Source organism: Astyanax mexicanus, chromosome 24 (genome assembly GCF_023375975.1).
Source record: "Astyanax mexicanus isolate ESR-SI-001 chromosome 24, AstMex3_surface, whole genome shotgun sequence".
NCBI classification, from domain to species: domain Eukaryota; kingdom Metazoa; phylum Chordata; class Actinopteri; order Characiformes; family Acestrorhamphidae; genus Astyanax; species Astyanax mexicanus.
The window spans coordinates 23,845,001-23,865,942 of record NC_064431.1 but is presented as its reverse complement, the minus strand read 5'-3'; the positions used below and the strand labels follow the sequence as shown (position 1 = coordinate 23,865,942).

Here is a 20,942-nt window from a genome sequence, read left to right as displayed (position 1 = left end):
TTCTGAAAACCCTTTCTGGCACCTTTATTTTTTTTCAAGAGTTTGTTTCTGGCTCCGGCGATTCGGAGACATCCAGCTGTGCAAGGAAAACTTTCACTTGTGCGAGAGCCTCACGCTTTAATTAATCACAGAAAAGCCAATTGCCATTCCAGACAAGACTCCCCCCTCCCCAACTCCACCCCAGTTCCTTGGTTCTCGGCCCCTTCTCTCTTTCTTTTTGGCTAATCCTCCCCTCCTGTCCGCCAGTTCCTTCCGGTTGGCGATGCCATGGTGGCACGGTTTAAGCCTGATAGCTGCGACATATTCAAGGTCTCTCGCTTTCTCTCGCTCTCTCAATCAGCTCTGAGCAGTCCAGAGCAAGCCAATCCTTTAATTATCCCAGACCTTCGGCGGCAGGCGAATCGGTCGGCGAGGCGGGCGACGGCTGACCTGCACAGGTGGGCTCGGAGTCACCGTGTTAATTATAGCCGCGCTCCACACAAAGCAAGATCATTAACTGCTACACGATTTCCCAGCCCTCGCAAAAAAAGGGCTTAGAGGCATTACGGCCGGACCGGGCCTGGGACTCTCGCGGCGCTCTTGCAGCACTAAAGCCGTACTGTACTCAAACACAGCCAGGAAAAGTCCTTTGTGCGGCCCTGAGAGAATTACACCGAGGACGCTTCGAAAGCGAAAGGGGGGAACAAAAAAGAAAAACACAGCCTAATTTCTTCAAGCTGATGGCTGTCAAACTCCCCGCTCACGAGTGCTTTGAATGAGTAATGAAGGATCACTGGCTGCTAGGCCGTATGGAAATATGCCAGAATCCAATCTGATGAATGATTTAAAGCAGGGAGCATAAAACTATAAAACTTGCAGCGAGTAGAGCTCCCTCTCTTTCTTAGATGTTCACTTCCTGACCAATCAGAAGGGACGAAAAACGAGAGCGATGGTACAAGACTTTTACGTAAGATTTTTACTTAAAATTTGTTTAAAATGTATGACTATGTTATTATAATTCAGCGCATTTTGCACTTTTTAGAGTTTTTACTGGAACCTCTGTGCATCGAGTGTCTAAAGAACTAGCCCAGTAAGCATATATATCTATACAGCTCTGGAAAAAATTAAAGGACCACTTCAGTTTTGTTATTTATAGGTTTATGTTTGAGTAAAATAAACATTGTGGCTTTATTCTATAAACTACAGACAACATTTCTCCCAAAATTACAAACAAAAAACATTGTCATTTAAAGCATTTATTGGCAGAAAATTAGAAATGTCTGAAATAACAAAAAAAAGAAGATGCAAAGCTTTCAGACCTCAAATAATGCAACAAAAAAAAAAAAGTTCATGTTCATAAAGTTTTAAGAGTTCAGAAATCAATATTTGGTGGAATAACCCTGTTTTTGAATCAGTTTTTATGCATTTTGGCATGATCTCCTCCACCAGTCTTACACACTGCTTTTGGTTAACTTTATGCTCTACACTCCTGGTGCAAAAATTCAAGCAGTTCAGTTTGGTTTGATGGCTTGTGATCATCCATCTTCCTCTTTATTATATTCCAGAGGTTTTCAATTTGGTAAAATCAAGGAAAAACATCATCATTAAGTGGTCTCTATTTTTTTCAGGAGCTATATATATATATATACAGAAGTATTGGGACGCACTTCTTAATGGCTTTTGTGTGTGTATATAGATGTTCAGTCAACCTCATTACAAGATAACACCTCAAAACATATAAAGGTTTGGGCATTCCCAAGTCATCCCCTGAGGTAGCACATTAAATATTGCTATGTAAAATATATGTGTAACACATATGTAATTCAACATGGCAGAAATCTCACCATTATAGAGCTGTAGAGGTTCCTAAAGGTGTCTTGCTCTAATCCATTCCTAAATTCCAAAAATCGGACCATTATATAACTACAATACAGTACTATATAACTAGCGTAACACGTGTAATGCAACATGTTAGAGGCTTTGTATATGTAGAGGAGTTGTAGAGGTTCTTAATGGTGTCCTACGATTATTGAGTATTGATTATTGAGTGTCCTAGAGATTGTACAGTAAGGGATGGTGAAATATTAATAGCAATTAATAGAATTGAACCATGTCACATAACTCAATGATTCACCACTGTATTTTGAATCTATTGCAGGACGTACTGTATAAAATTGTACAGTACATAGCAATAACACATACATCCACAGTACTGCTATATTTCATCCACATCTCCTTATGTCCATAGCTCCATTCTGCTGCATCATTCTGAAAAGCACATATCAGCAGGGAGCAGGTTTGTTTTGGTCCACAGTGAACGGCAAAGAAAAATAAAACCTGAGCCCTTATCAGCAGAAGCACGAGACCTTCAGAGTAATAAAAAATGCATCACTGCCGCTTAACTAGTCTGCCTGCGTTCTAGTCATATATTTCCCTTTTATTGGTGAAAAAATTGGAGGACAACCAAGTCCAGTTCAATGCATTCAATATACACTGTATAGTGTCCAAAGTTTTGTGGACAATCTTACGAATGAATGCTACTTCAGATACTGTACTGTATGTAATGTGCACCCATTGCTAGCATACAGATGTCACTAGACTAGACAAGAAAGATACACTGCCAATAAAATTGGACACTCTGCTCTTTTTTTTTTTGCTGACTCTTAGCTCAAATTTGGGAGGGGCACTTGGTGATGTATGGGTTTAGAGTTAGGGCAGGAGCCGCAGCAACAGTGTGCCTCTGATAGCAGAGAGACAAAGACCGTTAACATCATACATAATGCCAGACATGGACTAGCAAGAGGGATATAAATCTCCTCTATTTTATTATCAATTTTTCCATTTTTCTTTAAAATTAGCTAGGCCACTTATCCCACCTATTCCCACCCAAAGAGCAGCGACTCGGTTCCAATACTCACAGATGCCTTGTGCTGATCGACATCACCCTAGGAGTGATGTGAGAAGAGAGAGCGCCATCTACTGTACACACCCAGAGAGAGCAAGGCTCTCTTGTGCTCTTTTGGGGCTCTGGCAGCTCATGGAAAGCTGCATGATCGGGATTCGAACCAGGGGTTTTCCTGATCATAGTGTCAGTGCTTTAGACCACTGGACCACTTGGGACTCTGCATTGAGCTAACGAGCATTGGAATTGTGTTTGAACTATAATAAACGATAATGAAAAATAAATAAATGAATAAAAATGCTTCTCCGGGGAGCTTTTGTTTACATCCCTCCCCTGTCTCTCGTTTTGCCGTTCTTTCATTAGTTTTTCCATTCTTGGGCTCCTTATCTCCTTATAAAGGTGTTATACATATATTTTTTTTCCGGACGTGTCCCAATTCACTAGCCAGGGCAGCGGTAGTGTATTGGACCATGACCTTGACGACGCAAGTTTGATCCCACATGAGGAGCGGTGTGTTATTTATTTATGCTCTGAAATCAACTGTTCTGCAATTGGGTTCAACAACCCTCTGGGCTGGAGAGCTACTAGTCTGTAGCACTCCATCCCATTACACTTCAGTTTCCAAAACAGATTTATTATTTTATTTTTTTGGCTCGCCATGTAATGGCTTGTAAAATATTAACCTGGCAACTTAGTCGCCGACCCCTGCCTTATATCAACAAACCACACGAAATGCAGATGAGTGGATACTTTTGGCAATACAGTGTAGTAAAGAGCAGTAGAGACAGTTACTCCAACAAAATCAGGATAAACTCTGTTTTTAATGGAAGCAACAATTAATCAGTAGGTTGTCCCAATACTTTGGTCCATATCGTCGCTGTCCAATGAAAAACACTTATCTCCCAAACAGCAACTTTACAGGAGAGAGAAAAAACCTTCTAAACTTTTAATGGAAGTCAATGTAAGAAGAGTTTATTACAGGTCATTTTGAAGAGTTTCTATTGGTCCGTTCATTAAGAAATTTTGGCACAGTGTAAGGGACACTTTGTCTGTTCAAATTATGTAGTAAACTAGAAATCGACAAAAATGGGGATAGCAATGATATACTGTACTGAAGGATAGTCAAAAATACAAAATAGGTAAGCAACGAAAAATTTAACAAAACAACAAAGGGCTAGGCAAAAAGAGTGGTCAAAAATACAAAAAGGATCGATAATCAAAAGGCAACAATGAAGGAAACAAATAAGTAAATATATTTCACTGGGCAACAATAACGAACAGAAACAGGGGGCAATTTATACTAGGAGGATCAGATGAAAATAATTAGAAGGAAGGTGAGTTAGAATGCTGAAGCATTATATGATCAGGCATGTCCAGAAGGTTAGACGCAGGTGCATCCTGGGAAGTGGAGTCTTTAGTGCTTAAATGCTTGTTCTTTGCCTGGTTGAAGTGTTCTTCAAATACAAGGAAACCTGTACTGGTTCTTAAAAAAAAAAAAAATCATAGTATATTTTAGCATTTTAGTCGATGCAAAAAAAAAAATATATATATATATATGTATATATATATATATATATATATATACATATATGTATATATATATATATATATATATATATACATATATACATATATGTATATATATATATATATATATACATATATGTATATATATATATATATATATATATATATGAACATATATTTGTTAGCAGGACGCGATTTGTAGCCACGATTGTGCGACAAGTGGCACAACAACAGTGCGACAAGTGACAAAGTTGAGATTTTCCTAACATTATGCAAACGAACTTTATGCCAAACAAATTCTTCCAACCAATCACAAACACGTGGGTCCAAGGTCCTCACCTTCTGTTCTGTGAACTTTTGATTCTTACCGTACTTCAGGAATTTGAACATAGCAGATAGACTCATAATAAAATAGCTGTTTCTGTTTTTTTTTTTTGTTTTTGTTTTTGTTTCATATGATGCATTTTTGCACAAATAATCTGACAAAAAAATAAGCTTGGAAGAAAGAAGGAGACAGCTCAATAGTTAGCTCGCTAGCTTGCAAACTCGCGATAGCACGACACACACACAAGAGACAAAGATTGGGCAACACAAGCGAATTGTTGCCTACCAGTGTGAACGCAGGGTAAGTCCTGACTACAGAAAATTTATGGCGTGATAATCACAATATAGCAAAGTCAATAAGTCAACAAATCAAACTGTGTTTAAAAAAAGTTGCAAGTTCTAATAGAAGTTAGAATTATTTTCCTTAAATAATAGGTCTATGCTTCTTCAGTGTTGCAATGTTAAATAATATCATTATAAACAGATTTTGTTCATTCAAACAGTCCGATTTTTTTTTTTTTAAGCAATTTTTTTAAAGCTCTACTTACTCATAATGACAGTTTATGGGCCGGCTCAGGTCGGGTTCAGGCAGAACATACAACAGGCTGGATTTTTTGGGCTTGATCTAAGCTCTAATCAACATAACAACAACAACAATGCAATTGTTTTAGCTTCAAAAAGCCCTAAAAAAATGCACACTTTAATGACTGTATGCTTTTAATTCACCTTAATTAATTAACCAACAAGCAGTGCTGGCGTTAAGCTCCAAGTGGGCCAGATGCGCAGACGGACAGTTTTGAAGGGGAATGCATTACATGGTCCCGTTCCCCCCTGAAGACCATGGTGACAAGAGGAGAGAGAGGGAGGGGGAAAAAAAGCAATTAACTCCACGATTAGGACCGACCCAAAATACACCCCGGCTCCACAAATACACTTAGCGGGAATGAAGCGCTCTTCTCTCCACAGCTTCAATTTCACGCGTGCAGTCAGACATGTCAGTTCTGACCCGACGAGACCACTGGCTATGTCTGATCCGCACTAATTTGCCGTTCGGAAATAGATAACGCTCCATTTGCCGGGGCCGGAGTTAATTTTAGCTGTCAGAGGCGGGACAGAGAGGGGGGCGGGGCTCAGCCGTAATCAGATAATGAACGCTGCTTGGCGCTCAATTAATAGCCCTCAGCGCAAATCAGCGTCTCGCAACGTCTCCGCTCGCCTCGTCTGGACTGCCTGGCCGAGGGCAAGGTGCTACAGAACCACAGAGCTACAGAGCTGAGGCTGCAGACGAGTCTGAGTTAAGTAGTATTATTGGATGGTTTATTACATGCAGATTAGGACCAAGCTTAAGCAGCTGTGCCTATATTTTATAGTTTACATCTTTTAATGAACAAACCAAACAACCATTACTGGATAACCTCTTCTATGATGTATAACAATGAATTATTGTTAACGAAAGTGACCTGGCCGCTTTAATAAATTAGCATTCAGCTACAGACTTGGACTCTCTGCACTGAAAAAAATGATGAGTAAAATTTACCTAAAAAAAGTTTCGCAACTTTCTGCATTTGCTTTTTTTAAGTAAATTTAATTTCAGATCAATTTAAGTAACTTCAACTCGGTTTCAAGATTTAAATGTTACATAAGTAAGGTAAATAAGAGAACTGAACTTCAGTCAATCCTTTCTTTTTTTAGTAAACTTTACTTAATTTATTTTTACTGAATCAATCCTTTCTTTTAGTAAACTTTACTTAATTTAATCTATAAAAAAAATGGATTACATGCCATCCATGTGTTGTGACAGTGTAATATGTGTGTTTTAACTAAAAATAGTTACAATTCAGGAAATATAATATATTATGTATCTGACGATTAATCGTTAATTTGTAACAATACCGCACTACACAAAGTGCTGGGGACAGAAGTGCAATGGGAGATGGGTAAATGTCTCACTCACACAGGTTACACTCAACTTAGTCTGTGTCTCCAAAAGTGCCCAAACACAACAGATTACATATTTACTCACTAACTATCTGTACTCTCTGCATTTAAACATCTAGACATTTAAATGCCTTTTAAAGTTCAGCTGTTTCTATTGTTTTCAGAGATGGAGGGCATGGTACAGGTTTATGTTCGAGTAAATTGAACATTATTGTTTTATTCTATAAACTACTGGCAACATTTCTCCCAAATTCCAAACAGAAATATTGTCATTTAGAGCATTTATTTGCAGAAAATGAGAAATGGCTGAAATAACAAAAAGATGCAGAGCTTTTAGACCTCAAATAATGAAAAGAAAAAAGTTAATATTCATAAAGTTTTAATTTTTGGTGGAATTACCCTGTTTTTGTTTTTTAGGAAATTAGGAAACTAATTGTTAAATTAAATTGGTAATTTTTCCTGAAATTCTTCACAGTTTTCATGCATCTTGGCATATTCTCCTCCACCAGTCTTACGCACTGCTCTTGGATAACTTTATGCCTTTACTCCTGGTGCGAAAATTCAAGCAGTTCAAGCATTGCAGAGGTTTTCAATTTGGTAAAATCAAAGAAACTCATCATTTTTAAGTGCTCTCTTATTTTTTCCCAGAGCTGTATTTTTTAATGAATGCTTTGTCATATTGCCAAAAATATTGATACAGCAAAAATACCTTCCTAATAATATTGTGATAATATATCGCCGTCCATTACCCAACAACAGTTTGCTTTAAAGTCTTTATAAACCCAAGTTAAGCTCTGCAGCGTCACACGGCAGCCGGCTCCATCTCCGGTGAGCCAATGAATTTCATCAGATTATTATCATTTTCAATATCTTTCCAACACGCAGAAATGCATAGTTTTCTCAGCCGGAGCTGCTGATGGCGGCGGCGGTGGAGGGAAAGCGTGTCCCCGGGATAGAGAGAGTGGGCCCTTTTTGTTGTTCAATAAATGAGCTTTTGCCGACGGGGCCGGTTGGCTGGATATTTATTGCAGATTTTTCACACCCATCCCGCTTCCTCTTTTTTTTTTTTCTTTTTTTTTTAAAGCTTATGTTTTTGCTTTCCCCTGTAACTTGGTTAAACCCCTTTGAAGTATTGCTAGAATTAGATTCTTCCCTTCTTTGGCTCAGGGGGCTTTCATTATCTTTTATTTATCGCAGGAAAAGAGAAAACCCAGGACGCTAGCAAATAATAAAAAAAATGGAATGCAATCATATGGGCGGTCAAATAAGGTTGGCAGATATTAGTATATATGGATTTCAGCGCTGAGACGATTTAATCATAATTATTTCGTTTGGCTCTGTGTAGCAGTTATTGCTAACTTTGTTGGAAGTTGTGCGAACGCTTACGACTGAAGAGTGAAGATGAAGTTGTGTTTGAAGTTGATTTTGAGTTTTTGTTTTTTAAGGGGGTTTAAAGGGGCACTAAGCCCTCTGATTTTAGCTGACTCCACCCTCAGCTCAAACTTGGAAGGAGGGTCATTGGGTGATGTAGAGGGGTTGGACAATGAAACTGAAACACCTGTCATTTTAGTGTGGGAGGTTTCATGGCTAAATTGGAGCAGCCTGGTGGACAATCTTCATTAATTGAGTGTGAAGGTTCAATTAGCAGGGTAAGAGCACAGTTTTGCTCAAAATATTGCAATGCACACAACATTATGGGTGACATACCAGAGTTCAAAAGAGGACAAATTGTTGGTGCACGTCTTGCTGGAGCATCTGTGACCAAGACAGCAAGTCTTTGGACGAACCACATCCAACAGGATTAACTGTGTACGCTGTAAGAGGAAGCTGTCTGAAAGGGATGTTCGGGTGATAACCCGGATCACAGCAGAATTCAATGTGCACCTCAACTCTCCTGTTTCCACCAGTCCAACTGTCCGTCGGGACAATAAATTATTGTGTTTTAGTTTTATTGTCCAACCCCTGTATGGGTTTAGAGGAAGCTGATGGTTGGGGATCACCAGGGGGGCGGTATTATTGATTGTCTGATCTGCATATTTTGATTTGTCTGTGTACCAAAAAAAAAAACGGTATTCTTATTACTGTATTTTTCACACTTGATTATATAGCACACTATCAATGAACGTCTATTTTTTGGTCTATTTTCACACATAAGGCTTACCAGATTAAGATTAAAAATTGCACTAGACGTTTTCCAATCCTAAATCTAATCCATTTTTTTTTTTTTGCTTTAACCTCAGTAACAACAACAAAAAAGACAATTTTTTTCACTTTTTCACTTTTAAACGAATGAAACATGCAGTAAAAATTAAGCACTATATAAAATTAGGCCTACATTTTTCCCTCTCCTTGTTTTTTATACTCCAGTTCTGTTTGTTATCCTGTCTTTTTAACTCAAAGCCAGGCCTTCTCCCCATTATTAACTGTGAAAAAAAAAATACAGAAAAGCCACCACACACCCACACAGCCTCGCGTGCAGACGCGCAGATGCAGGTGCTGAGTGCTGACGTGTGGCGTAAGTAGATAAATAGCACCTTTCTTCTTCCTCAAAGCACAAAATCTATCTGGGAGGAGATGTTACATCAGCTTAATGAGTCTTATCTCCTCATCACAAAGCTGAAATAACAGCGCTGTGATCTCCTGCGGGGGGAGGGGAGGCATGGGGGTCTGTTCGGGAGGGGGGGGGGGGGGTGTTATTTACTATGTAAAATTTCTGGAGGATTGCAGTGATTTAGCAACAATTCCGTAATTAGCTTGGAGTGTTACCTGGAGGATTTGACGATGCGCTTTAGTGTTTGTTCTGTGCGTTCATTGTGCGCTGCCCCCGGAGGCAACACCCAAAGCCAGAGAGAGAGAGGTGTGTGTGTGTGTGTGTGTGTGTGTGTGCGTCTGAGGCGTCCGTCTGACTGTCTGATCTGGTCAGAGCGCATCAGTCTCAGGGGTGTCAGAGGGTGTATCGGTGTGAGGATGATGAGGCGAGGTCAGACGAAGGTGTGTGACTGAGGTGTGAAAGCTGTGTGTGTGTGTGTGTGTGTGTGTGTTGGGTTGTGTGATTGGTTCACATCGGTTGCTGTGATGAAATACAGACAAAACACAGACAAATGTTGTGATTATTGCACTTATGGTGCACCTGTGTCTCAAGTGTACCATAATAATAATTGCACCAATGTTTTTAAAGCAGCAGTTTTTAAGATTTTCTTCTTTTTAATAAAAAAAAAAAATGTTTTTTTCCAAAGTGGGGAGACCTTTCCTGCAAAGCCACGTAAGCTAGTGCATCTCAAAAAATGAGAATATCATTGAAAAGTTACTTTAGTAATTCAGTTAAAAATGTACGACATGTTGCATTACATTTATGGCTTACAGCCTATGAAAAGCAAAAAATCAGTGTTTTAGAAAATTAGAATATTATATAAAACCAATTGGTACTTTTGGCAGTGTGCCAAATTCTGCTGGAAAATGAAATCCGCATCTCCATAAAAGTTGGAGGGAGGCATAAAACAGAGGGAAGTGCTTACAGATTAGTTAAATGCAAAAAACAATCTGCTCTTCACCAATTGGTTACTCAAAATGTATGAAGAGTCTTTTGCAAGAGTAACTGAAAACAACACAACAATAATATTAAACATGGATAAATTGATTTAAGCATTAATACAAAAAACAGGCAGATTTAAGGCAGCTATACAACTGCAACTCTTGCAACTGCAACTTTTTCAAAATAAAAGTCACTAACACACTAATACAATAATAGTCACTAATACAGACAAGTCACTAATACAAATAAACATTACTAATACAAGCAAATAGAACACATCAAAATGAAATGCACTAATGCAGATGAACAAATTAAGAGTATGTGTCAAAATAAAAGCCACTCATACAAAAAACAGACAGACTGACTAAACAAATTGTTAAAACATGCAAATAAATTGTGTAAAAATAAGTCACAAACATAAACAAAACTAAAAATGCCTAAAACTAAAAATGCCTAAAACTAAAAGCTAGAATGACATTTGATTTTATTATTATTATAAAACAAAAATTATAAAACAAAAATCAATGCAGTAACACACAATACTTAAAAGTAATCTAAAACTAAAAAATACATCAAACTAAAAATGCCCAAAACTAAAAGCTAGAATGAAATTTGCTTTTTTATTATTATTCTATTTTGCTAATCTAAAAAAAAAGCATCTGATGAAATATGAGTTTTATGTTCTATCACACCACTACTTTACACTGTCTGAAAATGCCAGCAAAAGTTTTATTTTCCTCAGTTTATTCCTTTAAAATGTCAAAATGTGTGATCGTCCACACGTGTATCTATATAAATGTGTGTGTGTGTGTGTGTGTGTGTGTGTGTGTGTGTTTGAGTGAGAGAATGGGAGACAGCTGTGAAATGCGCTTTGACAGTGTGTGGCGCTTCAGCCAGTGCTGTCAGCGCCTGCACTAGGGGTCCAAACCCATGGCTCTTTATACACACACACACACACACACACACACGCTCCCTCTCTTAGACACACACACATTTATACACAGCACCTCTAATTAATGCAGAATGACACCGCATAAAACGAGCTATTTTTACCTCATCCACCTCTGCTCTTCAGACAACAAACCGCTAACGCCATGTAGCACCTGTCATAACCAAGGTGACTGGAGAGAGAGAGAGAGAGAGAGAGAGAGAGAGAGAGGGAGAGAGGGAGAAGGAGGGAGGGAGAGTATTTATTCATTCTGGGGAAAATACGTTTAGCTGGTTTCAGTGACATTCCCTCTCAAGGAGCTCAAGGAGTTTCTTATGGGCTGTTAAGGTGATCAGTGTATCCAGCTCCTCAAGGCCATCAGACTTGCTGGGAAACTGAAGGCCATGAAGTGGTGTGTGTGTGTGTTTAAGTGTGTGTGTGTGTGTATAAGTGTGTGTGTGTGTGTGTGTGTGTCGGTCACAGGTGTTCATGCTGTGCAGGATAAGTGAGTGATTAGGCCTTCAGAGATTTATCATTGCTGTCATTTCCACATTAAATGCTCTCTTTTTTTTAAAGCGCTTTTAATAATATTTTATTTAACAGAACACAAATCAGGGTCATTATGACCTTTATTACGATCATACGTGATGTTTTTTATGATGTCATAATCACTCAAAATTGATATAATTGATATATATCTACCAGGAAATCTCTAGAGGCAAGCATGCAATTTTATTGTATTTTTTTTTTTATCTTTGTAGTATTAACAATGTAATACAGTATATAATGAATATAATCAAGAACAATCAACAATCAATACCTGTAAGCAGATTGTATATGTGTATATAAAGGAAGGTCTTAGAAAGTTAGGTGGAAGCTGGTGATTGGTTGAGACATGAGTGACGTGAATGTGAGCCTCCTAGTAGAACTTGCGCTCAAACGTTCACCGCTAATAATGCTTCTTAAATATTTTTTCTATTAATGGTAATTTACTGGCATCTGGAATGTGATGCATCATTGCTGTAAATAAACTGATTTCCTTATTCCTTGAAGTTAAATACAAATTAGCTTCACTGTGACCTTTATTAGTATTATATTTGGAGGTTACATGTTACATGAAAAACATTCAAATCTGCATCATTTTTAATAGTAATCGTTAATAATTAACACTTTATCACCACCCTGTAACACAAATTATTAAAGTTTATTTGAGGGCTTTTTTAACGGTAAAGCATTAAGGCACGCAATTTATTTGAAGTCAGCAATGCATTATTATTTCTTTATATTTCAAGTTAATTACGCCACCAAGTTTGACCCCAGCTTCTGCCATACTCTTCCCCGCCCAACGCATGTTTGTGGTGAGAACGTGATCTTGTCTCGATCTGACCCAGCTATCAAATATACTTTTTTAAATATATTTTTAATTGAGATAAACTGCTGATAAGGTGCAGTTTAATCTGATATATTAGTCAGACAATATACTGCTATGAACAAATGTTGTCGTTGCTGCTCCATGCTGTTTACACATGGAGCAAAGTGCAGCGTTGACTGCTCGCATCTGCACAATGTTCCATTGAAAACACTGTTTAAAAGTAGAGTGGTATTTTTTTGTTGCGTTCTGTGTTCTGCTTCAAACTGCTCATATATATATATATATATATATATATATATATATATATGAGCTGGAACACAGAATATTTTCTTACTATACTTACTTTCTTGCTCCTTCACCAGACAGCTCTGACCAATCAGAGGACACTTTGTGCTCACATGGTTTAATGGTGCGCATTTGTTGCGTTTAGTTTTATGCCTGTGTGAAACCAAACCAAACAGAAAGAGAAAACTCTCCAAGTACAAAATTTATCAACTAATCCAGACCATAGAAACCTAAAAACTGCAGGTGTGAAAACGCTCTTTTATACTCAGTTCTAATTCAAGTTCTAATTCAACGGAGATGTTTTCAATAAAGTAAAAAAAAAAAAAGGTTTCCTTTGTCCAATTTATCATGCGTTCTTTATTCCAGCATCCCACGTTGGTTTTATGCCACCTGAAGCGTACAAGTATATACTAGTATTATCATTTAATTGACACCACTAATATAAATATGATTGCATTTAAAAAACACTATAAAACTATAGAAAAACTTGCGTCTTAAGAAGAACAAGTGTGATTAAATCCGATTAAAGCTGATTTTGAACCCGATTAAATGTTTTATTCGATTGACACCACTAATTTATTTGTGTTTAGTCTGTAATTTGTGATTTATAGACAGTATTGAACCTTGAAAATGAATGTTGAATACACTACATGATGCAAGTAAGCATACAGTACATTAGTAGTCCACAAACATTTGTGTGTGTGTGTGTGTGTGTGTGTGTGTGTGGTGGTAGCAGGTGCGTGGAGTGTGTATCGCCAGGCAGTAAAGCCAGTGTTAAGTGTGTGTAAGGCTGCAGGATTTATTGTGGCTCCATCCATTAGGCCTCCACTCTGACTGCGGCCTCGGCTGCCACCCGGAGAAAGGGTCTTTTGTAGACCCCCGAGCACCAAAAGGACCAAAATGAGCCCTGAGTACTCTGCGCACGCTAATACACTGCCTACGCTCACACACACACACACACAAAATCACAGACACACATGCACTTTAAAGGGACCCCAGATACGGCCAACCTGCCGAGACATGTTTGATATCTAAAGTGAGCTTCTTTAGTACATAAAAGGAGATGCTAGGCTAATGATGCTAATGCTAACAGACTATGCACTTGGACTGTCACCAATGTCATTCCATCTCAGTTAATATCTGCTCAAATATGAATTAATTTGATAAAAAAATGCGTTTGACTATTTACATTGTAGATTCTCACTGAAGGCATTAAAACTATGAATGAACACACGTGGAGTTTTATGTACTTGAACGTGAAATAATTTTTTTTTTATAAAAAAAAGTTTTATATTTTACTTTCTTCAAAATAGCCACCCTTTGCTCTGATTACTGCTTTGCACACTCTTGGCATCATTCTCTCAATGAGCTTCAAGAGGTGGTCACCTGAAATGAAAAGTTTTCCAACAGTCTTGAAGGAAGGAAGGAGTTCCCAGAGGTGTTTCTTAGCACTTGTTGCTCCTTTGCCTTCTTCACTCAGTGCTCCAGCTCACCCCAAACCATCTGGATTGGGTTCAGGTCCGGTGACTGTGGAGGACAGGTCTTTTTTTTTTTTTGTTAAGTACATAAAACTCCACATGTGTTCATTCATAGTTTTGATGCTTCAGTGAGAATCTACAATGTAAATAGTCACGAAAATAAAGAAAACTCAATAAAAAAGAGAAGGTGTGTCCAAACTTTTGGCCTGTACTGCATATGTTCTCATATACTCTGAAAATAATGTGTGCATAATGTGTGCTTGGACCCCAGGAATCTCCACTTCCTACTATAGTCGCTGTCCAATGAAAAACAAGTATCTCCAAAACAGCAACTTTACAGGAGAGAGAAGAAACCTTGTAAACTTTCAATGGAAGTCAATGTAAAAAGAGTTTATTTCAGGTGATTTTGAAGAGTTTCTGTTGGTCCGTTCATCAAGAAATGTTGGGCCATTATGTAGTAAAAAAAAGAAATCGATAAAAAAATGGAGGTACTTGTTTTTTTATTGGACAGTGACAATATACAGTGATATAACAGTCTTTTCATATTCTTGTTCATTGCACATTATTATTACATTATTACATTTATTATTATATATATATATTACATGTATAACTTGCGTTCTAAATTATATATATATATATATATATATATATATATATATATATATATATATATATATATATATAAATATATATATATATATATATATATATATATATATATATATATATATATCAGTATATTTGCAGAACTGATTGATCACTTTCCAAGTCTTAAAGACACAATAAAACAACTATTAAATCTCAAATAAATAAAATGGAAAACACCATGTCACATGTCATAAACAGACCTAAAAACAACAAGAATAAAAAGGGGCTAAATGTTGAATTAGGCCTGAATTAAGAACTTAATTGGTTAGCAGACATCTCTGAGAAAAACAAACAGATGGTGCTGGAATTAACAGTAACAACAACACAGACACCAACAAGGACACAGATAATGATAGTAGTAGTCATATTAATGGTTCTTAATTAGACTCTCTGTTTCTCTCTTTCCTTCTCTCTCTCTCTCTCTCTCTCTCTCTCTCTCTCTCTCTTTCAGGTGTGTGTTCTGTGTGTTCAGTGATTAACAATGGCGCCGTTGGGCGCGCTCGGTAGAAACGCCGTATGTAGACAGATTGGCACGCGGAGACGTTTGTTGAAGTTGCAAATTGCACAGTGCCCTCTTTCTCTCTTTCTTTCTCTCTCTCTCTCTCTTTTTCCCTTTGATTTCAGGCTGTTTGGGGGTCAGCGGCAGGCGGGCTGCCGAGAAAAACCCTGCTAATTGAGAGAAAAGCAGATTGTCCCCCGGGGCCGAGCGCACCCCACCAAGGTGTTTTTGTTTTTTGCACTATTTAATATTTGCCGCGTTTAAACCGTGACAGATCTCCCGAGATTCACACCCCACTGCCCAAGCAGAACACAAAGCCCAAGCCCACCACTGAGAGAACACTTCCACTCCGGTCTTCACACGTTCCAATAAGGGCAAGACGGGACTTGTCTGAGCTTTTTTCGTTGTTCTGGTGGTAAAAAAAAAAAAAAAAAAAAACAGGAAAGGATTTAAAATGAATTCAAAAGGTCTCACAGACTCCGCTTCAGCTTTAGTCTACTTAGCTTTAGCCTTAGTGTTTGTGTCTCTGCTTCAGGTTCAGCTTTAAACTTAATCTATATCTCAGTTCCAGCCTTAGTCTATATCTCATCTTAAGAGTCAGCCTAAGCCTCAGTGTCAGTTCAGCTTCAGCCTCAGTTTATTACATAGTCTCAGCTTTAGTCAATATCTCAGCTATAGTCTTAGCCTTATCCTTAGTCTCAGATTGTGGCTCAGCTTCAGTCTTAGCTTCAGCCTCAACCTGTCTCATATTGTGTCTCAGCTTCAGCCTCAACCTGTCTCAAATTGTGGCTCAGCTTCAGTAATACCTTTAGCCTTAACCCCTTTAAAATTGGGGCTCACCTTCAGCCTCAACCTGTCTCAGATTATGGCACAGTTTCAGTCATAGCTTTAGCCTCAACCTGTCTCAGATTGTGGTTCAGCTTTAGCCTCAACCTGTCTCAGATTGTGGTTCAGCTTTAGCCTCAACCTGTCTCAGAATGTTATTTAACTTTAGCCTTGAACTTTCTCAGACTGTGGCTCAGATTATGGGTGAGCTTTAGCTGCACCTGTCTCAGATTGTGTCTTAGTTCAGTCCCAGCTTTAGCCTCAACCCGTCTCAGATTGTGTCTCAGCTTTAGCCTTGACCTGTCTTAGATTGTGGCTCAGCTTCAGCCGCACCTGTCTCAGATTGTGTCTTATTTCAGTCCCAGCTTTAGCCTCAACCTGTCTCAGATTGTGGCTCAGCTTCAGTCTTAGCTTCAGCCTCAACCTCTCAAACTGTGGGTCAGCTTCAGCCTCAGTTTAAAATCAGGAAATTTGCCTCATAAAAATGCCTCTCACATGATGCTGTTTTTTGGAGCTTTAGAAAGAGAGAAAAAAGTAATAGAGTGTAAAAGAGAGAGAGAGAGAGAGACGGAGAGGCATACTTTCTCGTGGGACAGTTGATGGCTTATGTGCCTACCATTAACTCAATTTCTCTCTCTCTCTCTCTCTTTCCCTCTGCCCCTCTCTCTCTCCTTCTCTCTTTCTGTAGCTCAGATTAGGTTTGCTTTTGCACTTTCACTCTCTAACTGTGTTAAAGGAGCATTAAAGAGGTGAATGATCCTCTCTCTCGCTCGCCCCTCGCTGCATTCATTACACACTTCCTCTCTGCCCGGGCCAGCGGCTCGCTGCCTCTCCGGATCAACCCCGCACCTGTCCGATCGATACGCCCAGGGCTGGATCCGGGGCGAGGGGAGAGGAGAGGCGCTGCATAACTGGATGAAGGAGGCATTAGGGCTCGGCCCGGATGCACTGCGGACTCGGCGGACTCGCCCGACTGCAGACAAATTCGTCTTAAAGAGCCGAAAGCTGAGGAGTGCTTTCAATTATACTCGCACTTTAGAGAGAGAGTCAAAAGGAAGAGGGCAGGTTATGTTACTGTCTGCTTGCTTAGGCGGTGTGTGAAGTGTGTATTGAGTATGTGTGTGTGTGTAAGATGGAGAGTGATAGAAGAGTTGTGAGAAGTTTGCATCATTGGTTTTTGTACTAAAGCTACAAAGCTAATCAAAGTAGCCGCCAGAAATAGCAGGTAACTTCATATACAGTAAATGGACAAAAGTACTGGGCACTGTTTTTCCTAAATGAAGGCCATTAAAAATCCTTTTATCCATTAAAAAGTGTTTATCCTGCTTTTGTTTGACTAACTGTCTCTAACTTTCTCTACTGTCCAGCAAAGAAGGATTTCTAAAAGATGTTTAAGAAGCATTACCCTGTGAGGATTTGATTGCATTAGCAACAAGACAAGCATTAGTCTCTCCACTCTTCCTCCACACTCTGCTCCCTTGATTTACAAATGAAATGTAAAATTTACTGATGATCAGTGATGGTTTGGAGAGACATGTCATCTGCTGCTGTTGATCCACTGTGTTCTATCAAATTAAATCAAAGTCAGTGCAGTTGTTGTTTTCCCAGAAAATCTTAAAGCGCTTCATGCTTCCCGCTGCTGACAACTTTTATGGAGATGCAGATTTCATGTTCCAGCAGAACTTGGCACACTGCCCACACTGCCAAAAGTACCAATTGTTCTTATATAATATTCCAATTTTCTGAGACACTGATTTCTGGGTTTTCATTGGTTGTAAACCATAATTATCAACATATAAGCATATTTATTTAAATGTTTATATTTATTTAAAATATGGGGTTACATACATGACGTAGTATTAAAGTTTAAATGATACTTAAGTATATTTAAAATAACAGTTCCATTTTAATACAGTTAAGTACACTTAGCACAATTTTAAGTAAGACTTTTTTACTATTTTTATACAATTAAAGTATAATAATATAATAAGTACAAAGGAAATTGTTTGATTTTAGCACTCTTTAAATATATTTATATATTAATAATGTAATAATGTGGCTACAGTTTTACACTTTAGTGCACTATAGAATAAGAATGCTTAGTATACAGGGGTTGGACAATGAAACTGAAACACCTGGTTTTAGACCACAATAATTTATTGTCCCGACGGACAGTTCTGGTGGAAACAGGAGAGTTGAGGTGCACATTGAATTCTGCCGTGATTTGTTCAGCCGTGGTTTTAGGTTTTTTGGATACAATCCGGGTTAGCACCTGAACATGCCTTTCAGACAGCTTCCTCTTACAGCGTCCACAGTTAATCCTGTTGGATGTGGTTGGTCCTTCTTGGTGGTATGCTGACATTACCCTGGATACCGTGGCTCTTGATACATCACAAAGACTTGCTGTCTTGGTCACAGATGCGCCAGCAAGACGAGCACCAACAATTTGTCCTCTTTTGAACTCTGGTATGTCACCCATAATGTTGTGTGCATTGCAATATTTTGAGCAGAACTGTGCTCTTACTCTGCTAATTGAACCTTCACACTCTGCTCTTACTGGTGCAATGTGCAATTAATGAAGATTGGCCACCAGGCTGGTCCAATTTAGCCATGATGAAACCTCCCACACTAAAATGACAGGTGTTTCAGTTTCATTGTCCAACCCCTGTACTTTAATCAACAGTACTTTTTTTCCACTAGGGCTCGTACAGCTAACTTCAGGCATCAGAATTGTCTTGGCTGATGGGCTATATTGAGGGTGAAGCAGAAACTTTTACACATTTGTTTTTGTACCAGCGATCACTATCACTATGGTTAAGCACTATCAGCGTGAAAAGACTGTATGAATATTCAGACAGGCACATCTCTGGCATGCCAAACCAATACATGGGGAATATCAGTGTGATCTAAATCACACGGCTTAGTATTGCTCGGCACCGTCTCGCTTTGTATCCAGCGCCTGTCGCTGTTATAGACCTGTCAAAACTTTGGCCGTTTGTCTGGAATGATAAAAAGCCGATATCAGAGGCAGTTTTCGGACTGATTGAAACGTCTCAAATTTGAACCGAAGGGTGACGGCTTAATCGATACCTTTCAAGCCTCTGCGGCTCTTTGAAGCAGACAGGCGGGCGGACGAGTGGGAGGACGGACGGGCGGACGGACAGACAGACAGGCGGACGGACAGACAGCAACACTTGGAAGACCCGTCTGGCTTTTGACTGACGCTGGAGAAATGCGGAAATTTGACGGGTTCGGTTTTATTCTAAGTGAGATCTGAAGACTGATTGACCTTTTACTCATTTTAGCATTTCCAAGGTGTTTGAACACAGAACGTTTTCTACAATTGTGACAAGAAGACAAAGAGATAATGACAGAAAAACTCAATGAATAAAAATATTGATGGAAGGAAAAGAGAGAGAGAGAGAAAGAGCGAGAGAAAGAGAATATGTGGCAAAAGGATTTTATGTATTTTAGAATTTTTTATTTCTAATTTTTTTTCCCCAGTTCCTCCCCAATTTTCACGGCCATTTACCAACCCACTCATTAGGACCCCCGCTATCACTAGTGATGACCCAACACACCAGGAGGGGGAATACTAGCACACACCTCCTTAGACACATGTGAAGTCACCCACCTCCTTTTTTTGAGTATCCAGCGCGCTCAGAGGACATGCAGCGACTCGGTTCCGATACAGCAGCTCACAGACGCCCTTGTTCTGATCGACATCATCCTTTAGAGTGATGAGGGGAAAGAGAGCGCCATGTACCCACCAGGAGAGAGAGAGAGCAAGGCTAATTGTTCTCTCTCAGAGCTCCGGTAGCTGATGGCAAGCTACATGAACAGGATTCGAACCAGAAAGAAGGAATTTATGGATCTTTTCACATCTAAAAGTCTGGACCAAAGTCTAAACCAATGTTGATGTGTTTTACACATTGTATTTTGTGTATTGTGCGTTTGATCTGGTTAGTTTTGGTTTCACACAGCAATTTAGCGACTGAACGGCTTAAAGAACTTTGCTACATCTTGTCGTAATCAACTACACAGGCAGAGTCTCTCTATTTTTGACACTGATTGACTATTTGTTTGTAGAAGGGCATTTATGCTATGCTGTGGATGCACATGTCAATTCAGAGAGTTGCCCCTCCAGGTGTTGTGCCAAATTTTGCCTCCCTGACAGAATCTGACTCCATTCCAGTACACATTCAGCTTGCAGCAGGATGAGATTCAAAAACAGATTCCCCTCAGTTTCCTTCTTTTTCTCTTTATAAATTAGGGCAATTCTACAGTTACAGTGGATACAGCAACCCCAGGCATAACCTGTTGTACCCACACTGCTGATCCAGATTTTAGCACAACACCAGTTGTTTTTCTTCTTCTATTGTTTGATAAAAGTGTGAGTATAGCCTGCCTCGAATTCCTGTAATTCGAATTCCTCGAATTCCTGAAATGAAAAAATGATTTTCACGTTTTCACATTGCAGACGAACTAAACCAAGGCAACCTCTTTTGTTCTGACCAAATTTTGCTCCAGTTGTTTAACATTGCGGTGAATCGTCTAGTAAGCATGTGTTTAAGATCATGCTGATTGGCTATTTGTCCGTCTGTCTGGTTCAGGTGCGTACGGTCCGGAGACGGGATGGGCCACGGCGTATCCGGAATGCCAGGAGAGGAACCAATCACCAATCAATATAGCCGACCAGGAT

The 20,942-nt window shown here is 39.0% G+C and overlaps 1 protein-coding gene across 1 annotated transcript in view; it reads left to right on the top strand.

The window, feature by feature from the left end:
• Window positions 1-20,942, top strand: part of ptprga (protein tyrosine phosphatase receptor type Ga) — a 445,965-nt gene that overhangs the window by 246,224 nt on the left and 178,799 nt on the right. The window contains exon 3 of the mRNA XM_022682776.2: window positions 20,854-20,942. This exon is cut by the window's right edge and continues 94 nt beyond it. Within this exon, the coding sequence (XP_022538497.1) occupies window positions 20,854-20,942 (89 nt within the window). The remainder of the gene's footprint in view (window positions 1-20,853) is intronic.